Raw genomic sequence first — 26,403 nt, 5'->3', positions numbered from 1 at the left:
ACGGTGGGCTTTAATCTTTCACACAATACGCTGGACAGAACCTTATATGCGATGTTGAGGAGGCTAATCCCACGGTAGTTGGCGCAGATTGTGGGGTCTCCTTTTTTATGGATTGCGCATAGCACACTTAAATTCCAAACGTTGGGCATGCTTTCATCCTACCATATTTTGCAAAGAAGCTGATGCATGCACCTTATCAGTTCTTCGCCGCCGTGTTTGAATAGCTCGGCCGGCAATCCATTGGCCCCGGCCGCTTTGTTGTTTTTCAGGCGGGCAATTGCTATTCGAACTTCTTCATGGTCGGGCAATGGAACGTCTGCTCCATCGTCATCGATTGGGGAATCGGGTTCGCCTTCTCCCGGTGTTGTGCTTTCACTGCCATTGAGCAGGCTGGAGAAGTGTTCCCTCCATAATTTAAGTATGCTGTGGGCATCGGTGGCTAGATCACCTTGAGGAGTTCTATAAGACTATGCTCCGGTCTTGAAACCTTCTGTAAGTTGCCGCATCTTTTCGTAGAATTTTCGAGCATTACCCCTGTCGGCCAGCTTATCAAGCTCTTCATACTCACGCATTTCGGCCTCTTTCTTTTTCTGTCTACAAATGCGTCTCGCTTCTCTCTTCAACTCTCGGTATCTATCCCATCCCGCACGTGTTGTGGTCGATCGTAACGTTGCGAGGTAGGCAGCCTGTTTTCTCTCCGCTGCGACACGGTACTCCTCGTCGTACCAGCTGTTCTTTTGCACTTTTCGAAAACCAATGGTTTCGGTTGCAGCTGTACGTAAGGAGTTTGAAATGCCGTCCTACAGTTCCCTTATACCGAGTTGTTCACGAGTGCTCTCAGAGAGCAGGAGTGCAAGCCGAGTAGAAAATCGCTTGGCTGTCTGTTGTGATTGCAGCTTCTCGACGTCGAATCTTCTTTTTGTTTGTTGGCATGCGTTTTTTGCTGCACAGAGGCGGGTGCGAATTTTGGCTGCAACAATATAGTGATCCGAGTCGATGTTAGGACCTCGGAGCGCACGCACATCTAAAACACTGGAGACGTCTATCACAACATGATCGATCTGGTTGGTGGTTTTTCGATCCGGAGACAGCTAGGTAGCTTGATGTATCTTCTTATGCTGGAATCTAGTACTACAGATAACCATATTTCGGGCCCCGGCGAAGTCGATCAGCCTCAACCCATTTGGGGATGTTTCCTCGTGGAGGCTGAATTTACCGACCGTAGTGCCAAAGATACCTTCTTTGCCCACCCTGGCGTTAAAGTCGCCAAGCACGATTTTAACATCGTGGCGGGGGCATCTCTCATAAGTGCGCTCCAAGCACTCATAAAAGGCATCTTTGGTCACATCGTCCTTCTCTTTCGTCGGGTCGTGGGCGCAAATCAGCGATATGTTGAAGAACCTCGCTTTAATGCGGATTGTGGCTAGACGTTCATTCTCCGGAGTGAATGATAGTACTCGGCGACGGAGTCTCTCTCCCACCCCGAATCCAACACCAAACTTGCGCTCTTTTATATGGCCACTGTAGTAAATGTCACAAGGAACTACTCGTCTCTGTCCTTGTCCCGTCCATCGCATTTCTTGGACGGCGGTGATGTCAGCCTTTATTTTCTCGAGGACATCAACCAGCTGGGCAGCGTGTTTTTTTACGTGGCGGGTCCCAATCCCAGCGCACAACCCTATGCAGGGGATGTTTCGCTTTCTCACTTCAGCTCACCTTCTCACGGATATTCTTAGGCTACCCAGAGAATACTTGGTCAAAGACCGGAAGTCGTGAGCTGCTTTAGTCATATGTAAAAGAATCGTTTCTGACCACTCCCAAGTGAATGGCGATCAGAGAACTTTCCTCTCTTGCGTGAACTTCTACACATGACTCCATCCTCGGTCATTAACTACGCAGCCTCAATATGGTTGCATGGTATGGTATGCAGCTGGACGTAGATGAAAAATACACAAACCAGTCCGAACACCGCTCTTCGGACTTTAACAAGACGTCTCCTGATATCTCTCATGGAACATCTTTATAGTGAGGCCAGCACGCTCCCTGCAAAGGAGCATATTACTCATCAAGCCGTTTATGCTCGGGTGTTTCCGCAGAAACTATTCCGGCAGTCACCTGCTTGAAACAAAGCCGCCTCATAGGAAAATCAGGAGAACATGTCTACAAACTTTAGCAACATACCGACAAAATTTCAAACGCGACCTTGTCGACAGATACTGAACGCCGTACACAGTGGAGCTATTAACACCTTTTCATTGACCCCTTCCAGTGAACGGCGAGGAGCTCTGGTTGCCACGTGAAACTGAGGTGACCCAAATGCAGCTTCGATCTGAGTTAAACTTCTACTTATCCAGAATCTACACTGACATACAAAATATATGCCCTGCAAAGTTCAAATAATAATAATACATACATATGTTAGTGCCAAATTGTCACATCAAAATAATAATTAGTGTTTAGTATACGCCTCCCATTCTGAAGTATATAAAGTGCATTCGGCGATTTTTACGAAATTATTCAACAAAGAAGTTGTGTGCGAAATCAAATTTCTGGAGCCGAAAAGTTCACAATGTTGTATACGGCCGTCGGCTACGTTCACGACGGCCATCCACATCAACATCGTTGGAATATCCGAAGGATCAGTGAAAACCATTTTGAAACTTCGATCGGACCTATTGAAATTGAAAGCACAATTATTTCTAAAATCAGTATATTTTTTCGGAAAACAGGTCGTTAAAGAGTCAAACAATGCTTGCCGACTACCAGGATACCAAGAAATGTATTATTACTAGATATATGCTTATGACCCGGAAACCGACAATCAATCGGCCGAATAAGGGGGCAAAGATGGACCGAAGCCGAAAAAACCACGTCGAAGCAGTCAAAACTGAAGATTAAGTTGACAGTTTTCTGCGTTTATAGAGGTGTGGAGCACGCCGAATTCCTACCGACCGGACAAACTGTCAACATGGAATACTATTTGAGTATTAAGCTATGCTTAATTATGGGTCGACAACTCTTGGTTTTTGCACCACGATAATACACCGTACATACTTTACTGATTCTGTTTTGCCAAATTTTCAATCAATATCGTACCGTAACCACCTTACTCACCTCATTTGGCACCATGTGGCTTCTGACTATTCGGCAAAGTAAAACGATTGCTCGCGGGAAACCGGTTAGAGTAAATTTGAAGACATTAAACGTGAATCGCTACGCGCATTGAAAATTATACTGGAGATTTACTTTAATAACTGCATTAGAAAAAATGTAGGCACAAGTGTATTGGGCCCAAGGGGAATTACTTTAAGGGGAACGACATAGACATAGGAAAATTAATTGAAATTAATTAAGAATTTTTAAATTATGACAAACTCTTACTATTTTTTGCCCACAGTAGTACATATGTATGTCGATAACAAATATCAAAATTTTCTGTAACGCAGACAAAAACGATTATTAGAAATAAAAAAAAATAATGACATTGAATCACAACAATTACGAAATGTATTTGAAATATTTTTTTTTACTTTTACGTGTTTGAGTTGCTTGCAAAGTATAGAAACCGATAATTTATTAATGTCGGTCAGTATATTCAAAATTTAAAACAAGAATTCTTATTCGTTTTGTGACCTGCTTACTATGAGGTGACAAATATGAGATACTGTTTTGTGACTAAAGATTGTATTGTGAATAGTAACTCATCACAAATTACTTTTAGGCTGCTTACTGAATTGCGCTTTTAATCTCTTACTGTTCTTCCCGATAATAAAACAATGTTTCATCAAAACACGAAACTAAAATTATTCCATTGTGAACAAATATGAAATTTCATAGAATTTTGATGCTTTTCTAGTTAAGATTAGTCCTCTTTCTTCTTCTTTACTAGCGTAGACACCGCTTACGCGGTCATAACCGAGTTAACAACAGCACGCCAGTCATTTCTTCTTTTCGCAATTTGGGGCCAATTCGAAATACCAAGTGTAGCTAGCTCCTTCTTCACCTGATCTCTCAAACAGAGTCGAGTGCTTTCCCTGGCGGGTACGGCGTCAAATACTTTCAGAGCTGGAAGGTTTTCATCTATGCGGACGACATGACCTACCCAGCAAGGCCGCGTTTTCATCGAATACGAAATTCGTCGTTGCAAGTGCTCAAAGGACCTTAAATCTGCCACAGAACATTTATTTCGAAAGCTCATAACGTCGACTCATCAGATATTAGTATCGTCTATGCCTCTGCCCCATGCAGCAGGAGGGGAAGAATTAGTGACTAATAGAGTTTAGCCTTTGTTCGTCGAGAGATTAGGTCTCCAGGGCAAGGAAATATTTGGTTTGTGGCGATTTAGAGTTCAACCCATGTAGAAATGTTCGATAAAAAATTGTCTGCTAGCCATTAAAAATTATGTGTACGGATTCTAGTTGCCGTATTGCTTGTGTTGGATACTGAAAAACGATTATTTTTTAGAGAAGGCTGCATGAATAGGTCTAGTTGAAAAAGTAAAAACCAACCCTATTCAAGTAGAAACCTTCGTAAACAAATAAAAAATAAGGATGTTTAATGTATTCATACTTTTGAATTCGCAAAGCTGCCTACTCGAGCATAGGTCCTGACTAAACCTTTGTGCGATGAATTAATATTTTTTGAAGTATATTGTTTATTATTATGTTTAAAGTTATCACTCTATAACCTCACTTGACCTAATGCAATATGTATAAATATAGAAAATGTACCATGCATCATACCTCTATATCCATTTCTTGGCATGTCGTCCCTTTAGCATCTTCATTTTTAGTATGGTCCAATAAAAACTTTAAAACACCCTGTAAATACAAAGAGAAATAGGATATGATTTTAAAATATAATATTTATGATAATTATAATTCAAATAAAATTAAAATATAATATTTATAAAAATTGTATGTATTGTATTTTTATAGAAGTATGGAACTGTACTTCAAATAAAACACAGAAAAATAAATAAAACGGCTTTATTAGCTTACACAGTGTCACTCAAATATATGAAATGTTTTTAACCTGTAGCAACTTGGTACACGTGTACCTTGGCACTCTTTAATGGTGCCAAACCCAGATCATTGCCACGACCCCAATTTGAAAATTATTAAATTATAAAGTGTTGTACTTAAGCTACAAAACTAAAACTGGGTAGATACCTCATTATGGTTTTCTACTTCATTAAGTTGAATTGAAGTTGAAGCAATTTAAATTCAGATCAACCCAACCCTCGGATCCATGTTTCCGGATAGGGATCACATCGCCTCGATAGCACCCAGCAGGAGATTGGACTTTATCAATATGCTGGGGCTAAGCGAGTCTTTGTGAGTTAGGTGAGGGCACAATAGACCCATGGTCGCAGTGCCTCAATTATTAATCTACATCTACCTTGATTGATCGCCCGTTTCCTGGTCGTAATCACAGATCCAAGACTCATCGCTAGTAATAAAATGTTTCTATGCATCCTGGTAGTCGGAAAGCATTGTTTGACAGACGTTAAAGCGACATGTTTTCTAAAAAAATTCAGTGAATTTGGAACCAATCATGCTTGCACTTCTTCAAGCCCAATACGCTACGTTTATGACCGAGCGGATTCGCGTCGAGCGATGCGATGAAAATCGCTACCAGCGATTCATACGGAGGTGTTTATCGTGCAGCGATTCAGCAAAAAGCGGTTTCAGCGAAAATGGAGCAACTGCTAGCGACGAAAATCAGCGATCAAAATTTTTGATTCAGTTGAGCGAATCCCGTTAAACACGATGGACAAATTTATTGAAAAAGTGCGAAATAAAGAATGTTTGTGAAATCTGCGTCATCCAGATTATCATAATAGAAACAAAATCAGAAAAGCTTGGGAAGAAGTTGAAAAATAATGCGGTTTGGAAGGTAAGTAATAGTATTATTTTATTTTTATGTAATAAACAACCTATACTTAAGTGAATATAACATTTTTTTAACAAAATATTCCTTAAAATTGTTTCGTATAGTCGTAGCAGCTTCAGAGCTTCTGTTATACTGCCTCTGCCTATTCATATTTATGGGAATAGTTTGCTGAACTTGCATTAAGGTTTGCATACAAACGCCCTCTTTATCAATTATAATATTGTGTAGCAAACAAATAGTTTTAACAAATAGTTCTGCACCATAAATATCAGTTTCGATTGATTTGGTTAGTAAACGCCATTTGTTTGTAATAATACCAAAAGCACATTCAATGGATTTTCTGGATTTAGATAGCATTGTGTTGAATAGTTCAGAGTCATTGTTCAAATTTGTTTTAGAATATGGGCGCAATAAATATTTTCTGAGTGGATATGCTTCATCCCCAAGCATTACGAATGGAGCTGCAATTTCTGTGCCTGGTAGATTCCGCTCTTCTGGAATTTCATATTCTCCAGTTTCTATAAGCTTATGTAATGTTGAAGCTTCAAAAATGCCACCATCACTCTGTTTGCCATATGCTCCAACTTCAATGGCAGTAAACTTGTAGTCAGCAGAGGCAACGCCTTATAAAACGATGGAAAGTGTTTGTAGTTGAAAAACATGCTGCCAGAATGCGGTGGCCTTTTGCAACGAATATGTTTGCCATCGATACATCCAATGCAATTCGGAAATCCCCATTTGAAATAAAATTCGTCTGCTATTTTTATCAATTCTTCATTTGTTTTGCGATTCAAATGTTTGGAAACCAGAGACGTCCATAGAGCGGCACATACTTCTCTAGTAATTTTGGCCACTGTAGAAATTCCTATGCGATAAGAAAAAGCCAAAGATCGGAATGAATTTCCCGTTGCTAAAAACCTGAAAATAAATTTAAACGAAATTATTCTTTTTACATGTGTTTCAGCTGGCTCTGGTGCAATGGAAAAACTTGAAAGACAGCTATCGTAGAGAACTTCGTAAGGAAACTGTGGTGGCTTCAGGCAGCGCTGCAATGCCGCATTCAAAATGGACACATTTTAAGGATATGTGTTTTTTACAAGATATTATGGAATCGCGCTCCATGTCAGGTAACTTGATCAATGAAACAAGTTGTGATGAATTGGTGGAACTTGATGATGAAGATAAATCGGAAACTCCTGAATCCATAAAATTGATGCAGCCTACACCTAAAAAATTAAAGAAAAAACTTACAGAAAGCTCAGCGTTTTTGGAGTTGGAGGAAAAGAAGCTTAAGCTTCTAGAAAAAAGCAACGATGAGGAGGATGATGATTAACATTTTCTCATGAGTTTCAAAAAGTACATGAAAAATATGGGTGAAGAAAAAAAAAATAAAATTTCGCATAAAAATGCAGGAGGTTCTGTACAACATTATGTACGGCAGGGATAATCAGGAATCGGCTACGCCAGTTTCTTTTATTAGTTATGTGAGTAGCAGCCCAAATATTGAAACGCAGGATTCAAACAGCTTCATTTTTCCAAATGCGCAAAATTTTAATTAAGCTACTTAATATTAATGTGTGTAATATTATATTAAATAGATACTTACATATGTAAGTGAACAAGTATAAATATTGAAATTGAATAAAAATTTATGGAATGGATACATAATATTGTATATTACTTACGTTATGGTCAGTGCGAGCCTTTCTACAGCATCAATTGGTGTTTTCTGATTTCTAGTATTTTTTTCTATATGTTTGGATATATTATTCAAGATATAATTAAACGTGTCAATTCTCATTCGGTAATACTCCATAAATTTCTCAGGATATTGTAGAAGGCGGGTGTGTAAATGATGGAACTCTCCATGGCTTTTGCGTTCTTTGCAAATTGGATGCACTTGGAATCTTTTCTGTTTACAAAATCTTAAAATCTGCTGACGCACTAAAAGACTACTTTCTGTAAGCAAAATTTTACGAACACGTGCACACATGTCTTTTTTTTAATGAAAAGTAAAAGAAACTACGAACGGATTTGACGTTATAAATTTTCAATCGCTTCTGATTTCGCTGTACTGTAAATACTCAATCGCTAGCGACTACGATGCCGAAACCGCTGGCAGCAATAGAGCGATTTTCATCGCATCGCGCGACGCGAATCCGCTCGGTCATAAACGTAGCCTTATACATTCAAATAAAGTGATCACAATGTACGGGCATCACTTAGTATTCTTTGAAATAAGCTAATTAAAAGAATTCGACATAATCTTAGGTGAACAAGGTCTCAGATTAACACATTGACGGACAGTAGGAACAAGTAAAGTTCGAAAATTGACACTATGTGTTTTTGTAATTTTTAGAATATTTAAAGTATAGTTTTACTATTTCTGCTTAAATAAACTTAATTTTGAATAATTCAGCCTAAAAAATTGTTTCCAAAACACGACAATAGGCTTCTACTTGTACGCCGGTAAATGCACATTTGTGCTGCGATCGCCGCAGTGTCTGTAAACGACCGTTTCGTTTTAGACGGCTGTCGCCGTCATGCCACATAGTGAACTTCGCTTTGACGGCTATAGACGCAAGTGTCCGTCAACGTGTTAATTAAGGGAGAGATTAATCTCTTTGATTATAGTTTAAAGTACCAGAAGAAAGTAGCCGGGAAAAAGGAACCTTTCATTAATTATACTGTAGATAATGCCAAGTATGAGGAGGACATTAAGGAAATAAAGAAAGCAAATGAAAATATTAGTGACACCCCACCCTTCGCAACTACTATCCAAGTGTAGTGGATGCAAACAGAAGATCCTTTTTGGACAAAACAATACCCTTACCCCGTGGCAGACCATGTCTTCGACAATAAAGAAATAGATAGGCTTTTAGAAAATGGAATGGAATAATTCAGCCGAGTAAAAGTCCGTACAATTCCCCTATTTGGACTGTTCCAAAGAAAGGATTAGACGGAAATGATAGACCTAAACGGAGTATGGTGGTCGACTACCAAAAACTTAACGCACATACTATAAACAACCGCTACCCTATACCTGATATTAATATGACAGTTTAAAATTTAGGTAAAGCTAAAGTTTTCTCGACCATAGATTTAGAATCAGGATTCCATCAAATTTTAATAAAGGAATCCGATCGCGAAAAAACCGCATTTGCAGTGAATGGCGCAAAGTATGAGTTTGTTAGGATGCCGTTTGGACTTAAGAATGCACCCTCAATCTTTCCACGATGCATAGATGACATTTTGCGACAATATATCGGTAAATTTGCTTACGTTTATATAGACGACGTTTTAATATTTTCTTCTACGCCTGAAGAACACATACTTAGAACATATTCGAACTATAGTCAATGCACTGCATGAAGCTAATATGACAATTTCGTACAAAAAGTCGCATTTTTGAGTACCTAGGCCACATAATTAAACATAACAGAGTAACGGTTGATCCAAGAAAGATTCAAGCTATAAAATAGTATTCAATGCTAAAAACCTTAAAAGAACTCAGATCATTTTTAGGTTTGGCTAGCTACTATAGGAAATTTGTAAAAAACTTCGCACAAATCACTAAACCACTAACTATACACCTACGAAGTGACTCAGGAATGATTTCAAAAAATCAAAGTGCGCGAGTAGAAGTAAAGCTCGATGAAGCGGCAATTACTGCCATAGAAAAAATAAAAGATGCTCTGCAAGAACAGGTAGAACTTTATCAGCCTGACTTTACCAAACCATTTGAACTAACTACCGATGCCAGTAACCAAGCAATTGGAGCAGTTTTCTCCCAGTTTCGCCAACCTATTGCTTTTGTTTCTCGAACTGACCAAATAAAGAGGGTGAAATAATACCTATTCTAGATCCCACAAAAGATACAATTGACTCCAAAACCACTTTTCCAGGTAGGACGCGTCACACATTTTATTTCAAAAATAAGCAAGATTTTTTAACAAAACTACAACAAGTAGCTAATCCCAATGTAACTAACGCACTAAGAATAAATGAAGAGTTAATATTCCACTTCAAGGATGATATTCTTTCCCACTTTCCCAATTGTACCTTTGTGATAGCACCAAACTTGCTAATTGACATTACTAACCAAAACGAACAATTAGAATAAGCAGAAAAAATACAAAAACGTGCACACCGAAATTATAAAAACAATGTGCAATCAGAGAAATGTGCAAGAAAGAAGCGATAGACTGTCAAATTTGTTTGACAAACAAATACGAACGACAACCAAACAGGCAACCTATTGGAAAAACACCAATACCAACAAAAACTGGAGAATATATGTAGATGGACATATTTCACATGAATAGTTGTATGTATATAAGCTCTACCGACAAATATTCGAAGCATTGCTATCTCCGAAAAATTCATACTAAAGCAAACTGTCACGAACATATTGAAGAAATACTTACAAAAGTGTATCCAAATGCAAAACATCTAATGACTGATAACGAAAATGTATGCCGAGTCAACAACAGCGCGCCAGTCGTTTCTTCTCTTCGCTACGTGGCGCCAATTGGATATTCCAAGCGAAGCCAGGTTCTTCTCCACTTGGTCCCTCCAACGGAGTGGAGGTCTTCCTCTTCCTCTGCTTCCCGCGGCGGGTACTGCGTCGAATACTTTCAGAGCTGGAGTGCTTTCATCCATCCGGACAACATGACCTAGCCAGACAGTGGCTACGTCTTTTAATTCGCTGAACTATATCAATGTCGTCGTATATCTCGTACAGCTCATCGTTCCATCGAATGCGATATTCGCCGTGGCCAACGCGCAAAGGACCATAAATCTTTCGCAGAACTTTTCTCTCGAAAACTCGCAACGTCGACTCATCGGTTGTTGTCATCGTCCAAGCCTCTGCACCATATAACAGGACGGGTATTATGAGCGACTTATAGAGTTTGCCTTTTGTTCGTCGAGAGAGGACTTTACTTTTCAATTGCCTACTCAGTCCGAAGTAGCACCTGTTTGCAAGACTAATCCTCCTAAATAGACTATCTACTTCAAAGTTATGACTGTCAACAGTGACGTGAAAGCCAAGTCGCGAGTGCGACGACTGTTTGTTTGATGACAGGAGATATTTCGTCTTGCCCTCGTTCACTGCCAGACCCATTTGCGTTGCTTCCTTGTTCAGTCTGGAGAAAGCAGAACTAACGGCGCGGGTGTTGAGGCCGATGATATCAATATCATCGGCATACGCCAGCAGCTGTACACTCTTATAAAAGATTGTACTTGCTCGATTAAGTTCTGTAGCTCGAATAATTTTCTCCAACAGCAGATTGAAGAAGTCGCACGATAGGGAGTCGCCTTGTCTGAAACCTCGTTTGGTATCGAACGGCTCGGAGAGGTCCTTCCCGATCCTGACGGAGCTTTTAGTGCTGCTCAACGTCAGTTTACACAGCCGTATTAGTTTTGCGGGGATACCAAATTCAGACATCGCGGCATAAAGGCAGCTTCTTTTCGTACTGTCGAAAGCAGCTTTGAAATCGACGAAGAGGTAGTGCGTGTCGATTCTCTTTTCACGGGTCTTTTCCAAAATTTGGCGCATGGTGAATATCCGGTCGGTTGTTGATTTACCAGGTCTAAAGCCACACTGATAAGGTCCAATCAGTTTGTTGACGGTGGGCTTTAATCTTTCACACAATACGCTCGACAGAACCTTATATGCGATGTTGAGGAGGCTAATCCCACGGTAGTTGGCGCAGATTGTGAGGTCTCCTTTTTTATGGATTGGGCATAGCACACTTAAATTCCAATCGTTGGGCATACTTACGTCCGACCATATTTTGCAAAGAAGTTGATGCATGCACCTTATCAGCTCTTCGCCGCCGTGTTTGAATAGCTCGGCCGGCAATCCATTGGCCCCTTCCGCTTTGTTGTTTTTCAGGCGGGCAATTGCTATTCGAACTTCTTCATGATCCGGCAATGGAACGTCTGCTCCATCGTCATCGATTGGGGTGTCGGGTTCGTCTTCTCCTGGTGTTATGTGTTTACTGCCATTCAGCAGGCTGGTGAAGTGTTCCCTGCATAATTTAACTATGCTCTGGGCATCGGTGGCTAGATCACCTTGGGGGGTTCTACAAGAGTATGCTCCGGTCTTAAAACTTTCTGTAAACCGCCGCATCTTTTCGTAGAATTTTCGAGCATTACCCCTGTCCGGCAGCTTATCAAGCTCTTCGTACTCACGCATTTCGGCCTCTTTCTTTTTCTGTCTACAAATGCGTCTCGCTTCTCTCTTCAACTCTCGGTATCCCATCCCGCACGTGTTGTGGTAGATCGTAACGTTGCGAGGTAGGCAGCCTGTTTTCTCTCCGCTGCGACACGGCACTCCTCGTCGTACCAGCTGTTCTTTTGCACTTTCCGAAAACCAATGGTTTCGGTTGCAGCTGTACGTAAGGAGCTTGAAATGCCGTCCCACAGTTCCCTTATATAATAAGCACCAAAGGCATTTTCTAACATTCCCAACGTTTCGCTACCCGAAATTTGATTTCGCACACAAAATTTAATGTAACTTCTTGGTTGAATAATTTCACTCATCATAAAAAAACACAGAAAAAACAAGCGTATACTAAACACTAATGATTATTTTGATGTGACATTTGGCACAGAAGTCACTGACAGTAAAACCAAGCCAGAGAAATATTTCGACGAATGTGTTCTCGTGCGAAATTAAAATTAAAAAATCTTACTATTTTTTTGCTACCACAACTGAAACTTCGGAACCCTGCCAACCTAGGGGAGTTTATAGCCCGATAATCCTCCTTTCCAGTGTAATGAGAACATGTGAGGCCAAACACTAGCACGTATTCCCTGAAATACACAGCACCACCAATTAACGTTATAATTCCCAGTTAGTTAGTGGCCTCTACCAGAAACCGCTTTATAAGAGAACTGTTCTCATAGCATTGGACTTGTCGAAGACCTTCGACATAATAAACCATACAACGCTACTTGAGGACATCCAAAACACCACGCTCCCTACAGAGGTTGACCATGAACCGTTCCCATGACAGTCGGGTCTACGTAACCGGAACGGACCCTAAATTTTTTATCCGGTCAACGACTGTCAACTCGACAGAATTCTGCTGCTCCAACAACAACTGCGGGACCATGATCTATCTGAGCGGTCGACAATCATCGTTAGTATTTCGAGGTAAACAATCAAAATTAAGGAGAATTACACCGGGGGTTCCGAAGGGTGGTGTCTTCCCCCCGCTACTGTTTAATCACTATATATTTCGAAAGAGCCTCATACGCAGATATACAATAGAGAGGTCGACCAATGTAATTGATGGGATGTGTTAAAAGGTGAACGCCAATTTCTCAGAACTTTCTCCCTTTCCTCAATGCTAAGAGCCTAAAACTTTTGCCGGCTAAGTCCCCTGCCACCATATTCACGAACTGTACCAAGGTGAACAGACTGGAACTCAACATTAAGATATTTTAGGAGTAACATGCGACTGTATGCATGCTTTCACTCAGCACAAAACCGCGATCGTCACTACAGTACAGAGCCGCAACAAGATCCTCAAGTCGCTAGTCGGCAGAACGGGTAAATTTTATAACAGCATCCCCCGATTTCGGGGTTTATATGGGTATGTATGTCCAGATTAAGACGCTCCTTATGGTTTAAGATATTTGCATTTGTAGTTCAAAAATTCAACTATTATAAGCGCATGTTTCTTTAATTTATAATGAGTTTTACACATATATTTATTACTTTTATATCCACTAACATTTCAGTAATATGGTTCCACATATTTGTTTTGTATTAAATACTTGTGCAACTTTAATTATATGCATATTTAACTATCGTTGAAATCCATTTATTCATTTATGGTACAACCAATAAGTGTTATCATATTTTGAATATTTTATTATACAAGCAATAAGTGTTATCATATTTTGCAAACGAATAAAAATATATAAAAAAAAAAGAAAAATTATACCGTCAGAAAAGAAACATAACCGTGTATTGAAATCTTTCAGAATTTCCTTTATCTTAATAAATCCCGGTGGTGGCCCGACCACGGTTATTTTTCAGAAGCGCGGCCGATATATTTGCAAATATGTAGATAAGGTAACACTATTTGTTGGAATGCATCCCTTTGTGAAAAAAAGAATTGAAAAAAAAAGTAAAATATTGCATATTAACTATTAAATATAAAAGAAATGAGTAGAAACGAATTAGTGAAGTGAAATATAATTGTAAAATTTATTAAAACTCTGAGAAACACGCAATTCAAAATTAAATTTTTTAACTTGCAAATATCTCAAAATCCATAAGTCAACTATATACTTATATGTTACATACATATATAGTGCATGTATTCTTAATCTGGAGGACCTACTCTATCCGCACGTACCCATTTTATCCAAGAAATCGGGGATGCTATTCTAATGGAGTGTGTCGTATGTTGCCACGTGCGGTGTCTGCGGGTTTTGCAGCTGCAACAACGAAACTAAACAGCCGCTCAGATCTTCAGAGTTGTGCAGGTTTCAACGTTGTACGTAAAGGTCGGGAACGAGATAACGGTGGAGCCCTAGCCCTCATCCTGCACAATACCGTGCAATATTGTCTTATCGATGACAACATCGACTGCAGGGATACTTACCTCAAATGTGAGGGTATAGCTATCCAGTCAAGCGATATCGATCCCCCCAGGTACATGTTGCCCTACAGCATACAACCAGAATAAAGGTGCGCTACTTCGTTGTGAAAGCCGTTCGGTACTATGCGACTTTAACACGAACCACGATCTTTGGCATTTATGACTGTCACATGATTGTAGGGGTATGAAGCTGGAGTAAAGACACTTGCCACCAATATGGATTCTGAAAAGTGCACAGCAGCACCACAGCACTTAGCGTCATAAACGCCTCGATAGTTCGTAGTCTTAACCAGAAACTACCCTGTGAGAGAACGATCCTCGTAGCGTTGGACTTTTCAAAACCTTTTGACACAGTCAACCACACATTGGTACTGAAGGATATCGAAAAAACTGCACTATCTCCAGGACTGAAGACTGAATTATCCGTACTATCTCGAGGTGAAACATCTAACTGAGAAGAATTAAACAGGGGGTTCTGAAGGGTGGTGTACTCTATCTGCTACTGTTTCACTTCTACATCTCGAAACTCCCACAGCCACCAGGGGGGGGTTTCCATAACCTCGTTCACAGATGATTGCACGATATTGACGTCGGGCAATGGAATCGCCGGCATGTGTTCAAAGGTAAACAACTACCTCTCCGACCAATCTCGTTTCATCACTGCGCGGAACCTCACACTTTCCCCTACCAATTCCACAGTGACCATTTTTACGAACTGTACGAAGGAGTATAGACTTGAGCTTAATATTGCAGTCGATGGCGTCAAAATTCCGACTTTCAATAATCCTAAAATCAATGTCTGTGCTCCTTCACTCCTCATACGACCGCTATTATTGCCAAAGTTCACAGCCACAACAAAATCCTCAAAGAATCGCTGTTGGCAACTTACAAGGCAATCGGCTGGCCGATCTTTAACTACGCCACAGCAATACAACATATGTATATATCGCTCATTTGCTGCAAGACCGGCATAAGTCAAAAAAATCGATTTTCTAGGAAACGCGTTTAAAGTTTTCAACTGACTACAACCTTACACGGTGATTCCAACCTTACACCTTTTCTCAAGCGGAGCATATAAGAGATATTCATATGAATTTTTCACTCAACATGAAGTATGATATAACGAACAATTCTGCAGCATTAACTCAAAAATCACGTTTTTTGATTTATGCCGGTCTTGCAGCAAATGAGCGATATGTGAAACATAGAGGAGGATGCCTCTGGATATTTCTTATGGAACACGTACATATTGAGGCCCGTACGCTCCCAGTTAACAAGCACAATGGAGCCCTCTCCAGGGAATTCGTGCTGGGATGCTTTCCCAGAAAGTATCAAACTCAACAAACCATCAACACTGGCCACTTCTTAGCAATCCCCAAAAACCCTACTCATCTGACACCCTTCTCCCTTTGGTCCGATCCCGTGGAAACAGCATCCTTCCTGGGACTTCCGTTTGATGACGTCGACGACAACTTAACTAATCCTTACCAATATAACTACGTAACACCAATAATATGTTATATATTTCCGCCATTGGAGCATTATTCTGCCAAAATAAATGGAATACTGCCATATTTTCTTGATCTGGAGGACCTCCTTTATCCGTACGTAACCATTTTCGATTTACAATTAATTTTACACATATATTTTTCATTTTTATATTCACTAACAGTTCCCCCAAGGTGATCTAGTCACCGATGCCCAGAGCATACTTAAATTATGGAGGGAACACTTCTCCAGCCTGCTGAATGGCAGTGAACACACAACGCCAGGAGAAGACGAACCCGATTCCCCAATCGATGACGATGGAAAAGACGTTCCATTGCCCGACCAAGAAGAAGTTCGAATAGCAATTACCCGCCTGAAGAACAACAAAGCGGCGGGGGCGGATGGATTGCCAGCCGAGCTATTCAAACACGGCGGCGAAGAACTGATAAGGAGCATGCATCAGCTTCTTTGTAAAATATGGTCGGACGAAAGCATGCCCAACGATTGGAATTTAAGTGTGCTATGCCCAATCCATAAAAAAGGAGACCCCACAATCTGCGCCAACTACCGTGGGATTAGCCTCCTTAATATCGCGTATAAGGTTCTATCGAGCGTATTGTGTGAAAGATTAAAGCCCACCGTCAACAAACTGATTGGACCTTATCAGTGTGGCTTCAGACCTGGTAAATCAACAACCGACCAGATATTCACCATGCGCCAAATCTTGGAAAAGACTCGTGAAAGGAGAATCGACACACATCACCTCTTCGTCGATTTTAAAGCTGCTTTCGACAGTACGAAAAGGAGCTGCCTTTATGCCGCAATGTCTGAATTTGGTATCCCCGCAAAACTAATACGGCTGTGTAAACTGACATTGAGCGGGACCAAAAGCTCCGTCAGGATCGGGAAGGACCTCTCCGAGCCGTTCGATACCAAACGAGGTTTCAGACAAGGCGACTCCCTATCGTGCGATTTCTTCAATCTCCTGCTGGAGAAAATAGTTCGAGCTGCAGAACTTAATCGAGCAGGTACAATCTTTTATAAGAGTGTACAGCTGCTGGCGTATGCCGATGATATTGATATCATCGGTCTCAACACCCGCGCCGTTAGTTCTGCTTTCTCCAGACTGAACAAGGAAGCAACGCAAATGGGTCTGGCAGTGAACGAGGGCAAGACGAAATATCTCCTGTCATCAAACAAACAGTCGTCGCACTCGCGACTTGGCACTCACGTCACTGTTGACAGTCATAACTTTGAAGTTGTAGATAATTTCGTCTATCTTGGAACCAGCGTAAACACCACCAACAATGTCAGCTTTGAAATCCAACGCAGGATAACTCTTGCCAACAGGTGCTACTTCGGACTGAGTAGGCAATTGAGAAGCAAAGTCCTCTCTCGACAGACAAAAACCAAACTCTATAAGTCACTCATAATTCCCGTCCTGCTATATGGTGCAGAGGCCTGGACGATGTCAACAACAGATGAGTCGACGTTGCGAGTTTTCGAGAGAAAAGTTCTGCGAAAGATTTATGGTCCTTTGCGCGTTGGCCACGGCGAATATCGCATTCGATGGAACGATGAGCTGTACGAGATATACGGCGACATTGACATAGTTCAGCGAATTAAAAGACAGCGGCTACGCTGGCTAGGTCATGTTGTCCGGATGGATGGAAACACTCCAGCTCTGAAAGTGTTCGACGCAGTACCCGCCGCGGGAAGCAGAGGAAGAGGAAGACCTCCACTCCGTTGGAAGGACCAAGTGGAGAAGGACCTGGCCTCGCTTGGAATATCCAATTGGCGCCACGTAGCGAAGAGAAGAAACGACTGGCGCGCTGTTGTTGACTCGGCTATAATCGCGTAAGCGGTGTCTGCGCCAGTAAAGAAGAAGAACAGTTCCTTAAATCGTTTGTAAACATTTTTTTTTTTACATTATATAGTGCAAAAATAATTGTATATGAATATTAAACTTATTGTACAAATATATTTATTAGACAACAAGTGTTACCTTATCGACATCTTTTGTAAATGAACTAAAAGAAATAAAGAAAATAGTTTATACCAAAAAAAGATTTTTGCAGTTTTCTATCGCCGAAAAACTGTTTATTACCCGCCAATGTGGTGGGCCAAGTTTTTTTTCGCGTGGAACTCCTTTTTGTGTTGTCGGACGCGCTTCAAAAAATAACCCTGGTCGGTCCAACGCCGGAGTTTTCAAGTTTGCGTTAAATTTCTTTTTATTAATCTTCCTTTCTATTGTAATTTGTTATTATAGTTTGTTCAAATGTATGGGTCGGCTTTAGTATACGATCCCACGATTTCAGGGTTAAAAGTGGTATGGTTGGATAGAGCTGATGCTCCAGATTAAGAAAATATATAATTGTTGCCGCCGCAAACTTATAGTTTTCGAGATATTTGCATTTAAAGTTGAAAATTTTGCAAATTTTATCTTGCAATTTCTCGATTGCTAGTAATTATTTAATTCATATTATGCACTTTTTATGCACTTATACTTCATTACATTGTTTCTACATATTTTTTTCCAGTAATTATTTAGTTATTTGCTTAAAATAAGCATTTTATATTTTACACAATTTTCATTTCATGCACAATAACAAAAGTATTCCGTGTTGACAGATAATAAGTGTTGCCATAATTACACATTTATCAAATGAATAAGGCCACTATTATGAGTTGCATTCGATCTTCGCTATTCGCTGGCTATCGAAAATCGAAAAGCGAATGTCAAATTCGTATTATGAGCTATGCAACCCTGTCGAAATTTTCGTTGAGCATCGAAATGGCTGTCGAACAGAATTTACCTATCGACAGCGTAGCGTAGTGAATGGAAATTTGTGAAAATGTAGGTTTTTTGCGTTTATTTATTGCTTTATGGTAACAAATAATTAATTTATACTATTTTTGTTAATTTTACGCAGGCCGAAAGTCCCCAGGAAATCTGGTATTACTATAAAAATGTGATTTTGCTTGTTGCATTTCAGCCTCGGTATAATTGAATTTTATCCATCTTTGGCAAATGAAATTATCCAGGGCATCGAGTACCTCAGATAGTACCACAGACACCATTGGCTGTGCAAGTCCAAGCATGTTTTCATTCCCTATACTCAGTTGATACGATCCCTGAGCACAAAATCGTAAAGCTGTTGCCAATTTTAGTATATTGGGAATAGATTTCGCTAGTGTGCATCGCTGCAGCATCTCCTCTGTAGCGGACAGCAAATCAACAAACGCCTCTTTCGACAAACGAAAGTTTTTTATAAATCTACAAATAAAATTTCCTAAATGTTTAACATGTAGAAACCTCTAACAAATAGCATTGTACTTACGTAGCGGAATTCAATTTCAAAGGGTTGGAAGCGTCCCTTAGCTTCTTTCTATTTCTAGCCAATTCCAGTAAGCTTTCATCCTCCTCTGAAGAATCGCCAAACCACAACTCAATCCTAGTCATATTATATTTATATTTTCTTTATTTATAAAATATTTGTTAGTTTTATCTGACAGATGTATACTATCGTGAACATTCAAAATGATTGCAATTCACAATAACGCCAAGCTTCATCGAATGAACGTCGTAATACCAAATGCAAATTCATTCGACCAGCATTTTCGATCGTTGTCGAAGATCGAATGCAACTCATAATAGGGGCCTAAGAATGGCGCCAGACGCAAGCAGACAGTGCGGCGCCAGATGTCTATTGTTTCGACAAGCAGACAGCCGCGGCGCCAGATGTCTACAATAAGACAAATGCTATTCCATATACCTACAGCTATTGTTCATAATAAGGGATGCATATAGCAATACAAATACAACTTAATACTACTTTTTTAACAGTATAGTAACACTGGTGGTGGTAATTTTCAACTTTTAATGCAAATATCTCAAAAACTTTAAGTTTACGGCGGCTCCAATTAAATATTCTTAATCTGGAGCATCTGCTCTATCCAGTCACACCACTTTTAACTCTGAAATCTAGGGATGATGGATGGGTATCTACGTATGTAGAGGAGGTCCTCCAGATCAAGAATATATAAACATGTTGCCGTTGACTTAAGGTTTTTGATATATTTGCATTTAAAGTTCAAAAAATCAACTATTTAAAATGCGTGTTTCTCCGATTTATAATGCATTTCACACTTATATTTCAAACTTTTATATCCACTAACACTACACTAATTCGTTTCTAATAATTTATTTTATACTAAATAGTGCAAAAATAACTTTCCAGGATTTCGGGAATAAAATGGGTATTGTCGTATAGATGAGATTCTCCAGGTCAAGAATATATATGTATAGTTATAGCCGCAGGAAGCTTATATATTTCGAGATATTCGCGTTTAAAGTTTAAAATTTCCACTATTTTAATTACGTATATCGATATAAAATTAATTTTGCAATTACATACATATATTTTTCACTTTTATATCCACTACCACTTCACTAATTGGTTTGTACACATTTATTAATACATTATATAGTAGAAAAACAGTTTTAATTCAATATTTAACTTATTTTTTAATTTATTTACTTAAAAATAACGAAAGAGCTACAAACTGTCAAATAATCAGTGTTACCTTGTCGACATCATTTGTAAAATAACTAAAAGAAATAAACAGATTGTACCCCAAATACGAGAATCAACAACTTATAAAAATAAAATATAAAGAAATTATTTGAATTTAATAACACAAACGTGTATTAAGGCTTGTATATACATGTTATTGCCTCTATTAACTTTGGCTTTAACTTCCTCGCAAAAAATCTTTTGATGACACGTCACTGGGAACGTGCCCACGGAACGAGATATCACCGAACACGTTCGACTAGATCCCTTGCGGCACCTAAACGTATCGACGGTGCTACTTCCCAAGACAGAGGGCACCATCGGCAGTCTATGCATCCTTCGCAAAAAGCTATGCAGCTCTCCCTCGATTGGAATGTGTGGAATATTTTGGCAATATTCCACATCCCCTTCACCTCCGACACGTTCAATTTGCTCGTTCTACGAACACGACTAGTCGATTGTTCTTGCAGATCTACATATAATTGTAAAGAATTATTAAAAACATAATTTAAATATAATATTCAATATTTAACATACCTGATAAATTATTTGCCATTTTCTCCAAAATAATTGATTTAATTTAATATGTAAAAATTCTCTTGAGTACACACAGTCTCTTGAGTAACCCTGGTCGGTCCAACACCGGTGTGTATCAAATTTTTTTCGCGTTGAACTTCTTTTTGCGTGGGCGGCCTTCGGCAGCGCTTCAAAAAAAATTACCTTGGTCGATCCAACACCGGGTGTATATATTTTTTTTCTCCCGTAGAACTCATTTTTACATAGGCCTTCAGGCCAATTAAATATTTTTATATATTCTTTATTGTTTATCAACGATTATGTTTTCTGTATTTGGGGTATAATCTTTCTTCCTATTTTTTTTTGTTAGTTTGTAAAATACTTTAGTTTGGTAAAACTGATTATTTGACAATTTGTAATTTATTTGTTATTCCTAAATAATCATAATTCAACAATAAGTTAAATGTATAATAAAAGCTATTTTTGCACTATTGTATAAAATAAATGTGTTCAAATGAATTAGTGATGTGTTAGTGGATATAAAAGTGAAAAATATAAGTGAAAAATTTATTTTCTGTTGAGAAAATACGTAATTAAAATAGTGAAATTTTTCAACTTTAAACGCGAATATCTCGAAAACCATAAGCTTCCTGATCCGGAGAATCTCCTCTATCCGACCATACCCATTTAATTCCCAAAATCTTGGGTATACTAAAGCCGACCCTCATTGCGCCAAAAGAGTCGTTAAATTACCAATATTAAATACAAAATTTTTAAAATGTGTATATGTTTACCTTTAAATCTGACCGATATCCTTTCTCAGCTGACATTTCTTTAGAATTTCCAGAACACTTTTAATTTACTTCGCTCACGCATATGTCATAAAACTATCGGTATAATTTAAAGTGACAATAGGCACCTATTATCGGCACCAACAGTCAATTTAGAATGACAAAAATACGTATTGCTAGATGTATTGCCTACAGCTTTACAGTTTAGCAATTAATATCTAAATATATTGGATATCAACCATTGCAAGCGATGAACTGTAATTTTGGTAGTTTGACAAAATTTTTTTCATTTCGACACTAGTTTTAGGAGGTAACATTTGGATGTATGGTTTTGGTCGCATAGTGCCAGCTAAGATGAAGAGTCAACGCCTATTTTGTTGTTTTTTTGTTTTGTGCAAACTGCAATTGAAAAAATACTACTAAAAACATAAAATTTAGTAAAGCATAGAATATAGTAGTAAAATGCATACATATACTTATAAGTATATAAAGGTATGGATAATATTTTAATGTTATTTTCTTATGAAAATTTAAATATCATTGTTCATTCAGACGTGTATGTTAAGAACGCTCCTTTAAAAAAAAGTAAAACTTAGTGAAAAAATTATTAAATTATAAGTGAAAATCAATAAGTCAACTCTATAATTATGATACTTATTACTTCTGCCCTTGTTGCACAACAATAGTGATCTACTCACGTCTGTTTAACATTTATAAGTGCGAATACATTAAAGGTTGGTACGCAGCTCTCAAGTATTTGCTCAAGAAAAAAAATTCATTATTTCTCAAGTAATTTTGACAGCTGGTTACGCATTGTGAATGATGCACCTTAGAAGAGCAAGAGAGAATAAACAAACTTTGTGCGTATTATGTATGTATGTATGTATGTATGTGTATGGTAACATAAATATTTTCATTGAGATTTAAGGAATGTTGTTGATGATTGGTAGGTTTAAAGGTTGGTACGCAGCTCTCAAGTAATTGCTCAAGAACAAAAATACATTATTTCTCAAGTAATTTTGACAGCTGGTTACGCATTGTGAATGATCCACATAGAAGAGCAAGAGAGAATAAACAAAGTAAACAAACTTTGTGCGTATGTATGAATGTATGTATGTTTATGGTAACACAAATATTTTCATTGAGATTTAAGGAATGTTGTTGATGATTGGCTGGTTTTATACAACATTTCAAAATGGAATATACTTTATAATAATGATTTCAACTAATTTAGGATGAATTTGACGATTACTTCGAATTTCGTTCAAGAAACAATTGTTGATTTGATGTTTCTTCGCAAAACCAGGTTTGCCATATTCACATTTTATTGAAAAAAAATATTAAAAATTAGTACTAGATTTCTTGAGAGCTGCGTACTAGCACAAGTAAGTTTATCGCAGGAACGTTTCTGGACCGTTTCTTAAGCGTTTTTTTATATGAAGTTTTTACGTTTCTTGAGAGCTGCGTACTAAGCTTTATACAGTATTTCAAAATGGAATATACTTCATAATAATGATTTCAACTAATTTAGGAGGAATTTGACGATTACTTCGAATTTTCTTCAAGAAACAATTGAAGAAAAAGAAACCTCAAGACCCTTCAGATTTATTACCAAAACACCAGAGGACTTCGGACAAAGCTGTCTAAGTTTATGACAGTATCAGCGGCTAGTGGTCATGATCTACTCTGTATCACTGAGACGTGGTTAAACTCGTCAATTAACGATGGCGAGGTGACTGATAGCACTTATACTATTTTTAGAAGAGATAGAGATCGAATATGCACTGGCCTAGATCGTGGTGGTGGCGTCTTCATCGCCGTCAAACGTCATATCCATGCTGATTTAATTACCACAGATGAAAGAGATTTGGAATTGGTATTCGTAAAAATTAAAGGTACTGCACTTGATATATACTTGCCGCCTCTTACAACACTAGAAACTTATCGTAAACCACTTAAAACTCTAAACTATATCAATGTGAAATACAATAACGCAAAGATAATAATCGTAGGAGATTTCAAGCAGCACCCCCAGAGCCGATTGCGAAAAATTTGTATACGATGGACATGCTTTACTAGAAAAAAACTATCCTCAATGTCCTGGATGGACCAAATAGCTGACACCGGCCCCGGTATTAGCAATCTTTTTGCCTCCTATTTCAAGACTACATTTTCCACACATACTAACGCAATCAGCTCGTTGATGCTAACTCAAATGGATCGTCAACCAACGTTCACAGCTTACAGGTCCAATACAATGATGTTCTCCAGCAGCTACTCAAATTAATGCAAATAAAGGTGCCGGACCCGATGGGATACCAAACGTTTTCTTAAAAAACTTCGCGATCGAGCTTTGTGAGCCTCTCACTCATATTTTTAACTACTCTCTTCAATCAGGTCTTATGTGAGTCCCATAGGATATCATCACTACAAAACAACATGGATATGTGGGTGGCAGATCAACCGTGTCGGAGGATGGAGTCATGTCTAGAAGTTCACGCAAATGAGGAAAGTTTTCTGATTGCCATTCACTTGGGAGTGGCCAAAAACGATTCTTTTACATATGACTCAAGCAACTCACGACTTCCGGTCTTTGACCAAGTATCCTCTGGGTAGCCTAAGAACATCCGTTTGAAGGCGAGCTAACGTGAGAAGGCGAAACATCCCCTGCATAGGGTTGTGCGCTGGGTTTGGGACCCGCCACGTAAAAAAACACCCCCAATGAAAAACCACCAAAAGCCTCGGATGAGAGACCCCCCTTTTGATGACGACCATGGCAAACGAAATAAGGACTACGAATTGAGGGCATGCAACTGGAATGTCCGGTCCCTTAACTGGGAAGGTGCCACTGCCCAGCTGGTTGATGTCCTCGTGAAAACAAAGGCTGACATCACCGCCGTCCAAGAAATGCGATGGACGGGACAAGGACAGAGACGAGTAGGTCCTTATGACATTTACTACAGTGGCCATATAAAGGAGCGCAGGTTAGGTGTTGGATTCGTGGTGGGAGAGAGACTCCGTCGCCGAGTACTATCATTCACTCCGGAGAATGAACGTCTAGCCACAATCCGCATCAAAGCAACGTTCTTAAACATATCGCTGATTTGCGCCCACGCCCCGACGGAAGAGAAGGACGATATGACCAAAGATGCCTTTTATGAGTGCTTGGAGCGCACTTATGAGAGATGCCCCCGCCACGATTTTAAAATCGTGCTTAGCGACTTTAACGCCAGGGTGGGCAAAGAAGGTATCTCTGGCACTGCGGTCGGTAAATTCAGCCTCCACGAGGAAACATCCCCAAATGGGTTGAGGCTGATCGACTTCGCCGGGGCCCGAAATATGGTTGTCTGTAGTACTAGATTCCAGCATAAGAAGATACATCAAGCTACCTGGCTGTCTCCGGATCGAAAAACCACCAACCAGATCGATCATGTTGTGATAGACGTCTCCAGTGTTTTAGATGTGCGTGCGCTCCGAGGTCCTAACATCGACTCGGACCACTATATTGTTGCAGCCAAAATTCGCACCCGCCTCTGTGCAGCAAAAAACGCATGCCAATAAACAAAAAAAAGATTCGATGTCGAGAAGCTGCAATCACAACAGACAGCCAAGCGATTTTCTACTCGGCTTGCACCCCTGCTCTCTGAGAGCACTCGTCAACAACTCGGTATAAGGGAACTGTGGGACAGCATTTCAAACTCCTTACGTACAGCTGCAACCGAAACCATTGGTTTTCGGAAAGTGCAAAAGAACAGAAAGAAGAGTACCGTGTCGCAGCGGAGAGAAAACAGGCTGCCTACCTAGCAACGTTACGATCGACCACAACACGTGCGGGATGGGATAGATACCGAGAGTTGAAGAGAGAAGCGAGACGCATTTGTAGACAGAAAAAGAAAGAGGCCGAAATGCGTGAGTACGAAGATCTTGATAAGTTGGCCGACAGGGGTAATGCTCGAAAATTCTACGAAAAGATGCGGCGGCTTACAGAAGGTTTCAAGACAGGAGCATACTCCTGTAGAACCCCCCAAGGTGATCTAGCCACGGATGCCCACAGCATACTTAAATTATGGAGGGAACACTTCTCCAGCCTGCTGAATGGCAGTGGACGCACAACACCAGGAGAAGACGAACCCGAAACCCCAATCGAGGACGATGGAGCAGACGTTCCATTGCCCGATCATGAAGAAGTTCGAATAGCAATTGCCCGCCTGAAGAACAACAAAGCGGCAGGGGCCGGTGGATTGCCGGCCGAGCTATTCAAACACGGCGGCGAAGAACTGATAAGAAGCATGCATCAACTTCTTTGTAAAATATGGTCGAACGAAAACATGCTCAACGATTGGAATCTAAGTGTGCTCTGCCCAATCCCTAAAAAAGGAGACCCCACAATCTGCGCCAACTACCGTGGGTTAAGCCTCCTCAACATCGCATATAAGGTTCTGTCGAGCGTATTGTGTGAAAGATTAAAGCCCACCGTCAACAAACTGATTGGACCTTATCAGTGTGGCTTCA

At 39.6% G+C, this 26,403-nt stretch overlaps 1 protein-coding gene across 5 annotated transcripts in view; it reads right to left on the bottom strand.

Moving 5' to 3' along the window:
- Window positions 1–22,077, bottom strand: part of LOC105224904 (LINE-1 retrotransposable element ORF2 protein) — an 82,316-nt gene extending 60,239 nt beyond the window's left edge. The window contains exons 1-2 of one of the 5 annotated variants that reach the window (XM_049462617.1): window positions 21,895–22,077; window positions 4,743–4,820 (exon numbers count right to left, since the gene is read on the bottom strand). In XM_049462617.1, coding sequence (XP_049318574.1) covers window positions 4,743–4,820; window positions 21,895–21,930 — 114 coding nt within the window. In that variant the 5' untranslated portion in view covers window positions 21,931–22,077. Of the gene's footprint in view, window positions 1–4,742; window positions 4,821–7,141; window positions 14,014–21,894 lie in introns of those variants that run through there. The other 4 variants (XM_049462618.1, XM_049462615.1, XM_049462616.1 and 1 more) reach the window with 4 other exon arrangements.
- Window positions 22,078–26,403: the final 4,326 nt, after the last annotated feature.

The sequence above is a fragment of the Bactrocera dorsalis genome, chromosome 1 (assembly GCF_023373825.1).
Source record: "Bactrocera dorsalis isolate Fly_Bdor chromosome 1, ASM2337382v1, whole genome shotgun sequence".
NCBI classification, from domain to species: Eukaryota; Metazoa; Arthropoda; class Insecta; order Diptera; family Tephritidae; genus Bactrocera; species Bactrocera dorsalis.
Note: the sequence above shows the minus strand (reverse complement) of the source record. Positions and strands in the feature narration are given on the sequence as shown.